We start from the raw sequence: 15,973 nt of genomic DNA, 5'->3' as shown, positions 1-15,973 counted from the left end.
TCTATTGGGTCATTAAAAATCAACCAATGATGTCGCTTTTATTAACACAGCCAAGTAGCAGAAAATAATTTAGAAGCAGATGAAAGAGGTCATAGAAAAAGGAAGGGATATAGTTGTCTGTATATACATCCATACTATAGATCTGTTGTTTAGCAAACCTTCTCTGATCAATTATAGGAAAAAATGGAAAAATTAAATAATACACTGAATTTACCAATTAAAAAATGTTCTAAAATGTTCAGGTACCCCTTGCTACATGTCAGAGGCACAGAATGGTAAACACAAAGACGTCGTTTGGCAGGTAGATTAAAGTAAAAAAACTTAAAACTTTCCAGGACAACTATTAATATGTTTTTTGTTTTGTTTTTGGATACCATACTGTGTATCAGTTGGGGGCCAATCAAAATAAATCACTTATAAATAAACGGTGACTCTGCTGGGGAATGACGACTAACTAGCTTCGAGTTCGGATTGTATTATATTTTTGCTAGACGGCTGCAGCTTGACTGAATAGAGGTTAAAACAATTAGCTTAGGAACAATTAAAATTTTTATTTTAGGTTAAATGGGCAAATGATAATCTTGATGGCTATCTAAACTTTTATTCAAGTAAGTCAATTCAATTCAATCCAAATCAAATACAAATAGTACCATATATACATGTACGTCCAAGGGAGCGGGGGAAATGGAGTATATACCCAGTTCTCTGATGGTAAGAGGTCCTTCAAACAACCAACCCTTTGATTGCTCGATTTTTATCTGGAAATCCTAACTGTGCATGGTAGTGAATTGCGCCTGTTTTGCGCTAAGGCATTTCCTATACTCTAAAAATTATAAGATTAAAACCTTAGGCAACTCTAGGCTAACAAATTGATCTATCATTTTTATTTTGATATTCGTGGAAAATTGGCTGTCACTCAGCATGGCTGAGAACCGGTTCTAATCCAGCGGATATTAATCGGTTTCAAAACCATACTAAAAATCTATTTTCCTATTCAGTATCTGGAGATGGACGAGTAACCAACTGGACCCTGGTTAAGACTGCGCTTTGGTTCAATGACATCCTTGTTATTAATTTCTCTAAAACTTTACAAAATCTGGGGGAAGAATCTGTACCAGGGATCTTAAGAGGCAAGTTAATTTAGAATTTTGATTTGTCAAAAATTTATATTTTACAGATTTGAAGAAAATTTTGTTGAAACAGAAATATAAACATATACACATTTTACACAATTCAGATGGGGCAGTAAGAATTAAAAGTTCATATTCTACTAAAAACACTTTGTATCTAATTTTAACCCTTACAGATTGGGGATTGGGGGGGGGGGGGGGGGTCATATTGACCCCCCCTTGGGTTTTTCAATGTTATTTTTTTTGTAGGTAAGATAGAGAGTTGTGACTTCATGACTTTTTAAGTTTAGTAATTATACGTCGGCAAGAGTTGATCTTTATAAGGATATCTGGTCTGTGTCGGTCATGGCGTCTGGTCAAAGTCGGTTAGGTGGCACCAAATTTTAAAAAATTCTAAATAAATCTAATTTCTTCAATAAGAATTTTGTGTATAAGATAGAGACCTAATTTTTTTTGTGAATACTGGGATATCAATGAACATCTGAGAATAGTGGTGTTATGACCCTTTGACCGTTTGACCGCTTCCTGACCAATTTTATGACCGATTTTATGTCCTACTTTTAATATGGACTTAGCTAGAGACCTAAAAAATTTGTGGTACATCCTTGAGTAATAATAAACTTCCGTGAGTTGGAAGGTCATGCCAGTTTGACCACTCCTTGACCGATTTTCTATTTCCTACCTGTAGTTTTGCCGTTAGTAAGCTGCCAGCCGCTGAATTTCAAAACAGCTATAGACCAACCATTTTTTTTATGTAGTCTTTTATTGTGATCAGAAACAGATAATAATATTAATTGGCGCCGCCAACCGCCGTTTTACTGCCATAACCGCCGAAAATGGTGGTTTCTGTTATTTGCCATTTTTCGGCGATGGCCAGAAAAAGTAATTTTTTTGTTATAAAAAATAAAAGTTCCACTTAAAATTTGGTAATCCTAGCTTTAAAATTGGCCGCTCTACAGCTGTTTTAATATTTAGCAGCTGGCCGCTAAAAAACGACTATGGAGCGGTCTGACCGCTATGACTATAACAAGTAATTTTCTCTAAATATGCACATGAACCACCAGAAATTTTTTTTATGTTTCTAACTGTAACAGAAACGAGATAGAGGGGGTGGGGGACAAATAAGCCCCCCCCCCCCCTAATCTATTAAGGTGGGAATTGGGGTCCGATCTGTAAGGGTTAAAAGAGGATGTAGAACTAAAGTGAAAAGTAATATTATATTTACAATGAAAAATATTATTTTACATTTAAAAACAAATTTAGAAATGACATTATATAGATATCTATAATACAAAGTAGAATGATGTCTGTCCGTCTGTCCCTTAAGATCTTGGTTACTACTGAACCAATCGGATTATAATCTTCAGGGTATATACCTATTGGTTCTGTGGTGGTTTTAAGCTATTTTCTTGGGGGGTGGGACACCCCCAACCCCCTCAAAAACGAACCCCCCCCCCCAATTTTTTTAAAAGGAATTTTTGCGAATTCGTTATTTATTATCAAAAATTTGCGACCCATTCATATTTTTTTTCAGCTGGGATTGACGATTTATTCGTAATTTTTTCGGTTGGGTAGGTAATAGAAGATGTAATGATCAGGGAGTAAGGGAGGGGACAATGGGCAGTTAATTTCAATTTTATAGTTGTGACCCTTTAAGGTTGAAAACCCAGATATTTCCAGATAAAACAAGTATTTGCAATAAAGCAACCTTTAGTGGAAATTTTTGACTTTTTGAATTGTTTTTAATTCGAAATGCACCATCCTTAAACTGATGCTTTACTACAAGCCTTTGATTCTAGAGATCAAAACCTTTGTTTACAATTCATTTCCATAATTGTTATTATTTATACTTCAGAAAATTAAGGAAACATACCATTTTACTTTTACAACATCTTTTACCCAAATTTTTTTATTGTATTTATTAAAAAGCTTAGTCATGAAAAAGCCTTTAAATAATTATATTACAAAACTTACTAAAACAATTACCTTCCTACAGAACTTTTAACTCAAGTTATTTTATTTAACGAAATAAAAATGAGATACCTTGCGTCAAAATTTCATACTACATAAATAAAATAGTTGAGAACATAAGTACATCTTAATTTTAAAGATCTTAAGGTATAAGTAACATATCTTAGGATAACTGGTAGCTGCGCTCCTAGCATCCAGGACAGAAAAATAAAACAACACCATCTTGAGATTTTAATGATAAACAAACCTTGAACAACTCAGGACTTCATGAATTTTCCCTAAAATTTTGAAATTAATCGGATCATTAATTACAGAAATATTAAGCTAAAGACAAAAAACTTTTGCCTTTACATTAAATCAATAAGAAACATCTAACATGTCTAAAGTAACGAAAAGAGCTAACCGTTACAGACGTACAAATGTGCGGGACCTAATTATAGGAAGGCTTTGCTCATAATAACTAATAATCTTAATATAACCCAGGTTCTACGAACTACCTGAAAATTTCACCCTTCTTACTGGAAAAGTGGTAATGCTGGTCAAATGGTAAGATCTAACCGGTTTCGTCGTAAAATTTTACCAGCAAAAATTTTAGCCAAGAAATTAGTAAAATCTTACCATTTTTTTTGTAAAATTTGACGAAACAAAAAACCCCGTTTTTTGTGTTTTAAATTAATGTAAGCTCTTCAAAATCAATTGTAGTACTTTAAAATAATGATTTCTATACAATGAAGTCTAAATTTCAAATTTTTTTTTTTTTAAATTTTACCACATTTGGAAGTTTTACCAAAAATGTGGTCAATTTTACAACTTTATTTTTCAGGTTAAGTCTGAATTTTCGGACTTAGACAAAAAAATGCAATTTGGTCAATTTTTACCAAAAAGTTGGTCAAATTTTACAAGGTAATTTTTGAGGCTAAGTCCAGATTTTTGGACTTTGACAAAAAAAATCAACTTGGTAAAATTTGACCAACTTTTTGGTAAAAATTGACAAGGTAAATTTTTAGGCTAAGTCCAGATTTTTGGACTTTGACAAAAAAATCAACTTGGTAAAATTTGACCAACTTCTTGGTAAAAATTGACAAGGTAAATTTTTAGGCTAAGTACAGATTTTTGGACTTTGACAAAAAAAATCAACTTGGTAAAATTTGACCAACTTTTTGGTAAAAATTGACAAGGTAAATTTTTTAGGCTAAGTACAGATTTTCGGACTTTGGCAAAAAAACCCAACTTGGTTAATTTTTACCAAAAATCGGGTCAATTTTTACTTTTTATTGAATTTTTTCGCATAAAAGAAGCTAATTTTTTTTTTAAAACCTTGAAAATTATTTCATCATTTCTTTTAAAACATCCTCCCGCATAGTCAAAAATATATCAAATTTAATATTTACTTATTAGAGCTAGCTTCATGACAAATTAAAATTAAAAGAAAAAAAATCCAGGTGTGTGCAGATGTGCCGTGTGCATTTGAATTTATCGATTTTTCATCTTTAATATAAATATAAGCTTTCGTATATTCCCCTGAATGTTTCTAAAAGAAAGACAGAGATTTCGAATTATAGAGTAATTTCGCTACAAAACTTATATTTTTAAGTTTTGAAATTTATGGCACCTCTGTGCGCATGCGCACTATTGATAAGCTTATGATTATTTGAATATAGAGTGCCAAAAATAATTATTAGTTTTGATTCAATTTAATCAAATATTTTGAATCAAGAAGTAAATTACTACTCAATTTTCTCTAAACATTTAAATTTATAGAATTTACAATTTGTTTGGAAGATTTTTTTAAGCAAGATGTTTAAAAATGTGGCAAAATTGTGGAACAAACAATATGTTTCATGATTTCTATATTTATGTTGTCTCTGCCAACCGGAAATACCACCGAGATGGGTTTTTAAAAGATGAATGCCACATTTTTTCGGCGTTTTTTAGACATTGATTGATTGAACGTTGACGATAGAATTTCAAACAGAGTATATAACTTAAAAATACTGAATTTTAAATTATTATTTTAGCAATTTTTCTAATGTCTAACACAGCTCTAAAAAGATGCAATAATTAATATGCAGCAAAAATGGATTGAAGATAATTTTTTTTTCTTCTATGAAGGCCGTACCATCAAAAGTGAAATAATTAAATAAATCATTGTATTCTCTTTTAGATTTTGCGAATGTCGCGCTTGTTATTCATAGCCTAAAAAATGTCGAAAAAACGCGGCATTATCTTTTACGAACCCATCTCCGGAAATACATGCATGCGCAAAGGTTAACAACTATATATATTTAAATATTTTTTTTAATATTGAATGCACTATATTTTTTTTATATTCTATCAAATATATATTTTATATGTCATTACAAAACTATATTACATTCAATATTAACATTAAAAAAAAATAACATTAATTTAAACTTTCGTAACCCTGTAATATTCTAGAGCTGCTGAGTGACTCAGTTCTGTTTAAACCACGCTTGAGCAATGAGTGGGAATATTTCTATCACCGGGCATTCTTGGGGGCGACGGATCGTATTGACGTATTGATTTTATTACAGCATGCCCAAAAGGTAAAAGTTGCTAAATGTAATAAAGAGTATGCACAAAAATTTTTATTAAGATAGGTCAATTTTTTCTACAAAAAAAAATAATTTTTCAAAAGTACGCAAAATTTGACTTTTTTTTCGAAAATTTGTTTGATAAAAAACATAAAAATACTACTAGAAAAAATAACTTTTTATGACTTTTAAGGCCTGATCCTTAAAATTCAGGCAATTTTGAATAGATTTGGCCAAAAAAAAATAGTCTTAGGATGGTTTTAGGCTATTTTATTTGTTTTATTCTCCCTATTTTAATACGGAATCTGTGAATTTTTATTTTAATAACATTGATATCAATTTCATTATAGTCCAAGTAAGGGGATACGATTTTTGATTCTAAAATCATGATTAGAAACGGACAGACAAAGTTTTAAAATCAAAATTAATTGAAGCATTAGTAAGGAAGAAAATTGCATCATATTATAGACTTCTTTCCACGGATATAAAAATGTACATTTGGAAGATTAAGGTTTTAATATTATGATTGTACATTTTTATATTCGTAGAAAACTGGACATAATACGATACATGATTTTTCAGTATGGCTTAGAACCGGTTCTAATCCAGCGGATATTAATCTGTATCGAAGCCATACTGGAAAAAAAGATATAAATAAAACTTTGTCAAAATCATAGGAAATATTTTTTTTTTAAATTCAGCCTATATCTGTTCAGGTGAAAACAAAGCCAGTAGATTCAGTGAACAAGAGTTCCATGTTTAATGGTCTAGATGATGATTTACCTGGTGAAGCTGACCTATTCGTTCCCAGGTCAAGTGTCAAGAAACTTGTCTTGAGAAATAAGGTAAGAAATTTATGAAGTCAAGTCCGTAACGCTCTGGGGAAAATGCGATTTTCTCGGCTGTTATAAAAGATAAATTTTTGTCAAAATATCACTTTCCTATATCAAGTAGGTCTATATCTTACTTTGTATGTCCGTACGTCAGTCATGCAACAAAAGATACATTAATATTTATTTCTCGTATTCATTTGAATCCGGTAGATAGGAACCGGTTCTCATCAATACGAAAAAACTATGTCTAGCATCGAATTATATCCAGCTTTCTACGAATATAAAAAAGTACAAAGATTAAAAAGTACATAAGATTAAAACTAGTTTAAATTGTTTTAACCTTATAATTGTACATTCTATATCCGCGGAAAGTTGTTTATAATACGATGCAAGAAATAACTATTAAAGTATTCTTTTTTTCTTATGTTCTTTTTCTTTCTTTTGAAAATTTATCTAGCATTATGATTCACTTTTCCGTTTGTTAAACCATGATTTTTTTTGTGGCAGTTATGAGTATTACTTATTAAAAAGTCATGTACACTGATTTATTGACAATTCTTGCGAAATTCAAATGTGTCTGTCCTTTACTTGCAGACATAATGGCCACCTAGTGTAAACTTTAATACTGATAATCTAATTTTAGAAGAATGCTGATATGAGTGCTGGGTCAGTTCTTGCCAACACTATTGGAGATAATCCAGCTGAGGAAACTAGTCTTACTGTTCCATTAGGTATAGTTTTATTGGGCGATTTTCCTGTAAGTGCGTTGTAAACTGAACCCCCTTATTTTGAAACAGTTTTTTTTATTTTAGTTTCAAAAAGATAGATTAAAAAAATATTCTCTGGGCGATTTTTATTGGAAGGGTGGAGGTACCCTCAACCAAAATGTTTATAAACATTCCTTGTATTAGAGAACCTTTTAGATCCAGCGGTTAGCGAAGTCATAAGCTTTACATAGAGGGTCTGGCACAGACGACCTGTTACTTTTATTAAATAATTCAGATATTCAACATTACAATACATCATTGCATAGTGTGTAAAACTTTAAAACAATATTATTTTTGCTAGATGAATCCCGGTTGATAGTAAAGAAGGCGGCTGTACCCCCAGCTATAAACAATGAGAGAAGATTAGACCATGATGCTGAAGAGAGGTAATTTTTATTTAACACATTTTTTTCAGTCCCCAAAGTTTTATAAGAACTCAAAAAACGCGGCGGCATAAAACTATACTCACTAAAATCTTCAACAGAAAATATATTTCGCTTTATTCAAGCCTTCTCAATTCTAATCGTTTGAGAGTTTCTGTAAAGTTTTGTTTAATAACGTTTTCTTATTCGTTGGAGTAACACCTTTGGGGGAATTTAATTTAGATTGGTCGGTGCATTAAGTTGAGTGTCCAAATGTTTCAACGTCTAATTATAATCTAAAGAAGTTGTAATTTATGAATCATCATTGGGGATGTACATCAATTTGTTTGCCATTTAGATGCCTTCATTTTTTTAATTTGTTCCACAAAAGATCAGAAGTTGTCTTCTAGTAAGGACTTTCTAATTCTTACAAATTCGTCCTAATTAGTTTAATTTAAATTGCGGCAGCATTATAATTTTATCGCAATAAATTGATTTGTTTGAATGTCTCAAGATTTGTGACAGCTTGTCAATTTTTCATATTTTTTTCTCTCAAAATCATGTGCTTTGCTTTTATGGATGCTGTTAACCTTGTTTTATTACATGAAAAGTTAGATGAAATTTTGTATGTTAAAAAAAAGCGAAGAGTTATTGTTGGTTTGTCCTTCCTTCTTATTTTTGTGTCTCGCTTTTATGGATGTTGTCATCCTTGTTTTTGTTTAGTTTCACCTCCCTGAACACCCGCAAAAAGAACGTGTCCTGCGATTATACCAAGGACGCGGGAGACACCAGCTAAGAACTCAGGGACGTGGATGAAACCAGAGAGGACCATGAACACAAGGTAAACTGATTATTGTAGTGTAGCTACTCTTATAATTTATTGTTTGTAAATTCCACGCTCAAGACTCTTTTCTTGGTATCTCAATGTTTTTTGTTCTCCTAATTTCACTAATATTTCTTTTTAATTTCAATTATTCGTTTGTAGTATTAATGATTCTCTCTTGGTCAGTCTGTGATTGGTAATTGTGATATTTTTGACTGTTGTTTAAGATAGACTGTTGGGTTTTTAAAATAAACCCTAATACCAATGAGATTGAGCATCCAGTATAAAAGCTAGGTCCGTTCGTCTATCAGTCACTGAAACCTAGTATCCCTATAATAAACTAACAGGATGTGTGTTTGTCTGTCTGTTTGTCCGTACCGATATATCTTACTAACTGCTAAGCTGATCGGGTTCTCCTTAACAGGGTAGCTTCTCATAGGTCCCGTGAATGTTTATAACTATTTTGGAGAGGGTATTACCACTCTCCCAAGAAAAATCACAAAAAGATATAATTTTTATTTTACGTAGAGACTCGAACGCAACGTAGAAATGTTATGTAGAGACTTGAAAGCAACATAAAAATGTTACGTATTACTTTAAAAAAAAACATTTAAAGTGCCACTAGAGGCCTCTAGGGGGCGTAGCCGCTAGTATTCAATATAGTAGGTACTCGTACATAGTCTCCTTTCCCTCTTGAAATTAATGTTTATTATTTAGGATGATGGAAGCAAACATCCTGGTGGCGTCGTCTTGAACAGAGCTGGCTACTATACCATTCCACCTTTACATGTAAGTGTGTTTTTAAAGGCTCGGCAGCCGCATGTAAGCCTAAGGGAGATCAACAGTGGACTATTTTTTAAATGAGCCAGAGTATAAGGTATTAAAGATTACCCAAAAAAGGCTATCCTTCTTTTAAAAATTTTTCAAAGAACCCTAATGGGTGTAATTACGAGGCTTGTTTGCAGCTGATGTGCGGCTGCTGAGCCCTGGTTTTAAGATTCCTTACTTTTAAAGACTAAAATAAAGGAAGTAAGGTTTCTTTGTTAAAACAAAAGATCTCCAAATTGGCTAGACCAATGAGTGTATGGTAGCTTTGTCTTTATTTAAGTTTTATTTTAGGCTATTTTAAGGAAAGGTTGTTTATTTTTTATTTGCTTGAGGTTTATTAATTAAGTTTAAAGAAATATGCAGATCACTTTTAAAAATATTTATTTTTGTTGCAATAATACCTACCTAAAAAAAGAACGACAGATTGTGATAACCTTAAATTTTCTCTCCCTCCTTTGTAAAAAATAATAAATATATCAGTTTTTATGTGGATATGAGGATTTTTAAAAAATTTCACTAAGTTTTTGAACCAATGTTACAATAAATGTATAAGTATAGATTTTTAACCTAGACAACTATCTGACCCAAGTGGTGGAGACCTTTTTCGTCTGCTAGCATATTGCTCTCTGATTTTTTAGAGGGTCTTGGCTGTGTTTTTATTTCCGATGCTATTGGCTGATATTCAAAGACCCAATTTGAAGTCGGCATAGGGTCCTCACCCCGTGGGTAGAGTTACATATAGCTCGTGCCTCCTTTATCCTTTTACTTTAATAATGTTGTTTTATTTTTGCAGGAAATCGAACCTGATGAGAATGGAAAGTGTATTGTGGAAGGATTTACTATTGGCAGAGAGGGATATGGAAATGTTCATTATCCTGGCTTCACTGATATTACAGGTATATTGTGCACCAATTAAGAGTTATTTTTCAGCTAGGAGCACTGCTGTTTTGGGATCTTATTGTAGCGAAGCTGCACTCGGATTAAAAATATCCAAACGTCAGCCAGTAGGATATATACCTAGTTCAAGTAAAATGTGTTGATCATGGAAAAAAAGAACTAGCGGGCTTCATCGTATTTTCACAGTAGCTTTTGATAGGTTAGGTAAATGTTAATGATTGCCACGTAGGTTTAGAGACCACCGCAGGGGCTAGAAATAAAAGAAAAGCTACTGTGAAGATATAATGAAACCCACTACTTCGTTTTCTTTCCATGGTCCAAATGTGTTTTCCTTGGCTGATGATGATAAATAGCTTTGCAGTAACTTAAAATACTTATATCTGACTACTAAGCTTATTCATCGTTCACCTAAATTTTCGGCTAGTTCAATAATGAAAATTCTATAAACGGCTGTACTTTCAAATCATCATAGCATTAAGAAATATCAATCTGAAAACCTGTTTAAGATGTTTATTTTAGGTTAGTTTAAAAATGTCCTAGGGTTACCCCTACAGGAAAACTAAACAGATATCTTAAGAGGGGGGGGGGGGGGTTCTTTCAACAAGAAATTTTTTTTCTTCTCATCCCTTGAATAATAACATATCTGATAGTCTATAGCCAACACAACTAATGTTATTAACTTACTGTAGGTTTGAATCTTGATGAAATAGTATTCTTCCGTCACAAAGAGGTGATAGTTTACCCTGAGGAGGAGGGAGAAAATAAACCTGAGTTGGATGAAGGTCTCAACAAGAAGGCTCAGATCACTCTAGACAAGGTTGGTAATAGTTATTTATCGTTTCGTATCATAAAGAGCTATTCGCGAATATAAAAATGCACAATTACAAGATTAAAACTATTTTTTTTTTAGCACCGAGATCTCAAAGACACGGGCTAAAAAAACTTGTTTTAATATTATGAATGTGATTGTTCATTTTTATATTCGTAGAAAACTGGATACAATACGACACCATACATTATTTTTTAGTATGGCTTAGAAACGGTTGTAATCCAGCGGATATTAAATGGTTTCGAAGCAATACTGGAAAAATAAGTTTAAAATTAATTAAAACTTTGTATATCCTGTTCTACTACTTGTAAATAAGAATGCAAGCTCTGTCCCTGAAAAGAAGAACAAATCAGCTTTTTGAAAGTTGAAATATAAGGGATAAGATAATGGTGGATAAATTGATGATACACAAAATACCCCTTTTGTAAATTAAAATTAGTTGTTAGTTTGTCTGGGCACAATACCTGTGTACCAATAATGTATTTTTACCATTGGTCCAATAGTTATTTCTTTCATCGTATTATAAACGGCTTTCCGCGGATATAGAATGTACAATTATAAGATTAAAACCAGTTTTTTAACCCCGAGGTTCATGCGTTTATCATCTTGCTAAAGTTTTCTTTAAAATAACTTCTATTTTAGAGAGTTGGCCCAGCAAATCCAGGAGGTTGCCCAACAGTTCGGCCAGAGCAGTAGAATCAAGAACACTTGTGTGTTTGGCGGCGCACCCAAGGGTCCTCAGCTGCGCGACATTGAGAACGGCTGCGATTTGGCGATTGCCACACCCTGCAGACCTTAGAAGGTAAATCTTATTGTTTTTTTTCTACTTCATTTCGAGGTTAATAGAATAGTTATTTCTCGCATCGTATTATAAACGGCTTTCCGCGGATATAGAATGTACAATTATAAGATTAAAACCAGTTTTTTTAACCCCGAGGTTCATGCATTTATCACCTTGCTAAAGTTTTCTTTAAAATAACTTCTATTTTAGAGAGTTGGCCCAGCAAATCCAGGAGGTTGCGCAACAGTTCGGCCAGAGCAGCAGAATCAAGAACACTTGTGTGTTTGGCAGCGCACCCAAGGGTCCTACCCTTTGGCGGCAGGGAATACTTGTCCTGCAAGCGCCGTGGGTTTGTGTCCTGGGGCTTGTCCCAGCTACACAGGTGATCTGGAAGCAGTGGCGGCAGTGAATACTCGTCCTGCAGGCGCCGTGGGTTCGTGTCCTGCTGTCCGTCGCAGGGGGTAGGCCTTACTTGTGTGCTGGAGCTTCCCAGCCACTCATTGCCTTCTCAGGGGGACCAGCTAATCAGCTGTCCGTCTCGGGGTCTGGGCTTAATAGAAGCCTAACTAATTATACCGAGTTTGCATATATGTAAATTATGTTAATTATTATTATATGTTCAAGTTAAATAAATATAAAAATACAACAAAAATTTTTATAATTTTTGCGATTTTGAAAAGCAAAGTTTCTCTATAATTAGGGTCGGTCGTTTTTTACCACTTTCTCACGATTTTTACCACCCGATTTTACCGCAATTTTCAGTAAAATTACCAGATTTCCGGTAAAATTTTACCAATTTAGGACGAAAATATTACCAGGTGTTGACCAGTTTTACCACTTTTTCGGTAAAATCTTACAGAAATTTGCGGTAAGATTTTACCCAAAAAGTGGTAAAATTGGTCGAAATCTGGTATAAATTTGCGTCCTAAAATGGTAATATTTTACTGGAAATCTGGTAAAATTTGACCGAAAATTGTGGTAAAATCGGGTGGTAAAAATCGTGAGAAAGTACCAGAAAAAATGTTTTTACCACTATTTGGTCAGATTTTACCAGGTTTTTACCACTTTTTATAACGTAAAGGCTGGTATAATTATACCGTAAAAGTGGTAAAACTAGGATTTTTTCTGGTATTATTTAGAACCTGGGAATTTCTTTCTACAACGCACTAATCGGAATGAATTAGCATTAAACAAGAATTAGATATAAAAAATGTAATGATTCAATTTACAAAATAATTTTCAAAATCAAAATATTCTGTCTGCTTGTTATTGTTTATCTTTTTGTTGACGCGCTAGTTTGCCGCGAGATTATGCATGATTTTGCGTGACGTCATTCATAATTGGTCCCCAAGATTGGTTAGAAAATGCTAAATTCTTGCATGTTCCCTTTAAGCCAGTCCCCAAAGTCTGAGACTCCTAAAAATTGAATATTCGATCCATTGTCCCCTCCCTTACTCCCTGTGTAATGATTCCCATACTCACATCATTTTTCTAAAATTTCCTCTTGGGCCAAAGCCCCCAGAGGCTAGGGGCGAAGCTCTAGTATATGATAACTTATCAAAGAAAACAAAACCATGTTATTAATTTTTATGATTATTTTTATTTAACATTAAAAAAAATTAAAGCAAAAAAATGTAGATTAAATTATACCCTTAATATTCCATTTAATTTTTGCGTGCACATTAGAGTTTGAAAGTTTTTAGCACTACAGTTAATATATATTTGAAATGTTCTTTTTTTACCCAACTACACTAATTTTTTGGTGGCTATCAAAATTTAAGAGACAATAACCTGTATATGGGACACCGTACTGTATACAAGAGGGTTTCCAATATCCGGAATCTTTTTTTTTTATTAGTGCTCTACAAACAAATATGTGATCATTTATGTATTTTTAAACCTGTATTTTTTTATCTTGTCACATTTATTATTAGAACACTACTTAATACATAATAGATCCAATGATATCAGATTTTTTTATATGGTTAACAAAATCATAAAAAATTTCTGAAAAATCATTTCAAGAGACAAAAAATTCAAATATTCAAATTATTTTAACATTTCATAAGGATTAAAAAAAAGTACATACAATTTTTTTATAATTATGCTGTAATATTGGAAGGAAAGTCGCACTTGGTTAATAAAACAGCCCATGACCTTGGAACCCTCTATAGCACATACATCATATCGGATACTATTTCTATGTATTGATAGCTTATCTCTTACTGCTAGGAATGTATCTATTTAGTAGAAAACCCACGGAATTTGTAATAGAATTGAAATACAATACTTAGATTAAAGTAAAAAAGATTCTACTCATAATTAGATATTTTGCCTCTTTAAAAATAGGTATTACACTTTGGATTATGGAATTTTAAAAGCTTTAAAAAGCAACTCTATAAAGTCCAAGAAAATAATCACTTTTTGGTTTAAAATAAGAACAAAATAAAGACACTGTACTTAATAATAATCATTAATAAATTATGAATGAATATATTTTTTTGCAGTGCAATAGCCAAGAGGTATGCCCTCACCCTTACCTAACCTAATCTAAACTGAGCAAAAAATTAAGTTGCTTCATTGCGCTCCACTTTCAGTTGAAGTAAAATTACCACTTTATATAATCCAAACTGGCAAATTGTGTGGGTGCTGATATATTTGTATACCTGGATATATATTATCTGTATATCTGTAAATCCTCTGCTATTCAATACTTAATCCTTCAATACTATTAACACTAGCACAAACAAACACAGCTAACAACATGTCCAGTTAGACAGGGAGGCTTCATGTTGACATTCACTGTTGAAGGTTTCAGTAGATACTCGATTGTTAAAATTCAATTTTATTGGTTTATGTCGACCAAATATGCCATGAAAAAAGTTGTAATGGTTTAGATGTATCGAAATGCCTTGGTTTCAAATAACAACAGTGGATATAGAATACGTGGATATTTTGACAGGTTAATTTTTGTCGTCAATTTAGGTTTCTGATATAATATTTATATATCATATATTTATTATCCTTATACTAAAGTAACAGGATGTTTGTCTGTTTGTCTGCACCGAAGAATCTCGCTAACCGCTGAACCGATCGGGTTCTCCTTAATAGGGTGGCTTCTCATAGGTCCCGGGAAGGTTTATAACTATTTTGGGGCAGGGTACCACCCTCCCAAGAGAAATCACAATAAAATCGAAAAAAATTTAAATATCTCCGCCGCATTGTTTCGCTAGCGTAGTCGCGCTGTTTAGAGACATGAATTTAACAGCTGATAACATAGACAAATTATTTCTCAAATTAGATATTTAAAATAAAAATTAACATTTAAATGTCACTAGAGGCCTCTAGGGGCGTAGCCGCTAGTTATACATATAGTCCTCAAATAGTGATCAATACGTTCCTCAATGGTTAGGAGAGGGAATGGTCACAAGGGAGGGGGGGGGGGGGAGTTTATCTTTATATTAGCCAGCTGGGTGAAACATTTTATCAGGGTATGCGATTATAACTTTCAATATTTACGTATTCTATATACATAAAAAAAAACATTATTGGCGTTGGTTTAATTGTACTAAAATGGTTGTTGCACGACCTTTGTCTGAGAAGTCCAAACTGTGCATGGTAATGAGTTGCGCCAGTTAGGGTCCAAGAAATTCCACCTACTCTAGCTATTTATGTCGCTCATCTGACATAGGAGCAGTAGGAACCATTTATAACGTCTTACGTTATGACTCGGTGTCGGACAAAGATTCGAACCTATCACCTTTCCGACGACGAGCGGATGCTTTATTACTACATACTCATGTTAATATGATACATACACGAAATTTTGTAACAATATATAATATTACTGATATGTTCCTCGATATCAATGTCTCATAAACATTTATAAACATCTTATTTAGGTTTAATTATATGTATCCAAACATGTGCAAATGTTATAACGTTATGACGATATAATAAGAGCCCCAAAGATCAACATGATACAACATAAAACAATTTACATCTAAAATACCTGCAATACATATAAAAATAACATTCATTTACATTTTTAGGTAGTAGGACAAAGTGTCTCAAAAATCAGCCATGTGACGTCCTAAAAAATGAGAGATTTTCCATCTCTTTTTAGGGGTTTTCTTACCCACTTCTCGTCTCATCTCTCTCGTTTTTATGACGTCACATAGCTAATTTTTGACACGC

The 15,973-nt window shown here is 32.8% G+C and overlaps 2 protein-coding genes across 5 annotated transcripts in view; both read left to right on the top strand.

The window, feature by feature from the left end:
• Window positions 1-15,973, top strand: part of LOC145325997 (dynein intermediate chain 2, ciliary-like) — a 108,890-nt gene that overhangs the window by 60,588 nt on the left and 32,329 nt on the right. For all 4 annotated transcript variants that reach the window (XM_080169061.1, XM_080169060.1, XM_080169058.1 and 1 more), the window contains 3 exons: window positions 243-301; window positions 560-608; window positions 999-1,130. In XM_080169061.1, coding sequence (XP_080025187.1) covers window positions 243-301; window positions 560-608; window positions 999-1,130 — 240 coding nt within the window. The remainder of the gene's footprint in view (window positions 1-242; window positions 302-559; window positions 609-998; window positions 1,131-15,973) is intronic.
• On the top strand, window positions 5,305-10,130 carry LOC145325505 (uncharacterized). The gene is made up of 8 exons (XM_080168486.1): window positions 5,305-5,368; window positions 5,541-5,668; window positions 6,373-6,501; window positions 7,133-7,220; window positions 7,558-7,642; window positions 8,342-8,459; window positions 9,159-9,230; window positions 10,063-10,130. The coding sequence occupies exons 1-6, from the start codon at window positions 5,305-5,307 to the stop codon at window positions 8,412-8,414; spliced, it is 567 nt and encodes a 188-aa protein (XP_080024612.1). The 3' UTR covers window positions 8,415-8,459; window positions 9,159-9,230; window positions 10,063-10,130.

The sequence above is a fragment of the Acartia tonsa genome, chromosome 8, assembly GCF_053477335.1.
Source record: "Acartia tonsa isolate MP-2025a chromosome 8, ASM5347733v1, whole genome shotgun sequence".
Lineage (NCBI taxonomy): Eukaryota > Metazoa > Arthropoda > Copepoda > Calanoida > Acartiidae > Acartia > Acartia tonsa.
Note: the sequence above shows the minus strand (reverse complement) of the source record. Positions and strands in the feature narration are given on the sequence as shown.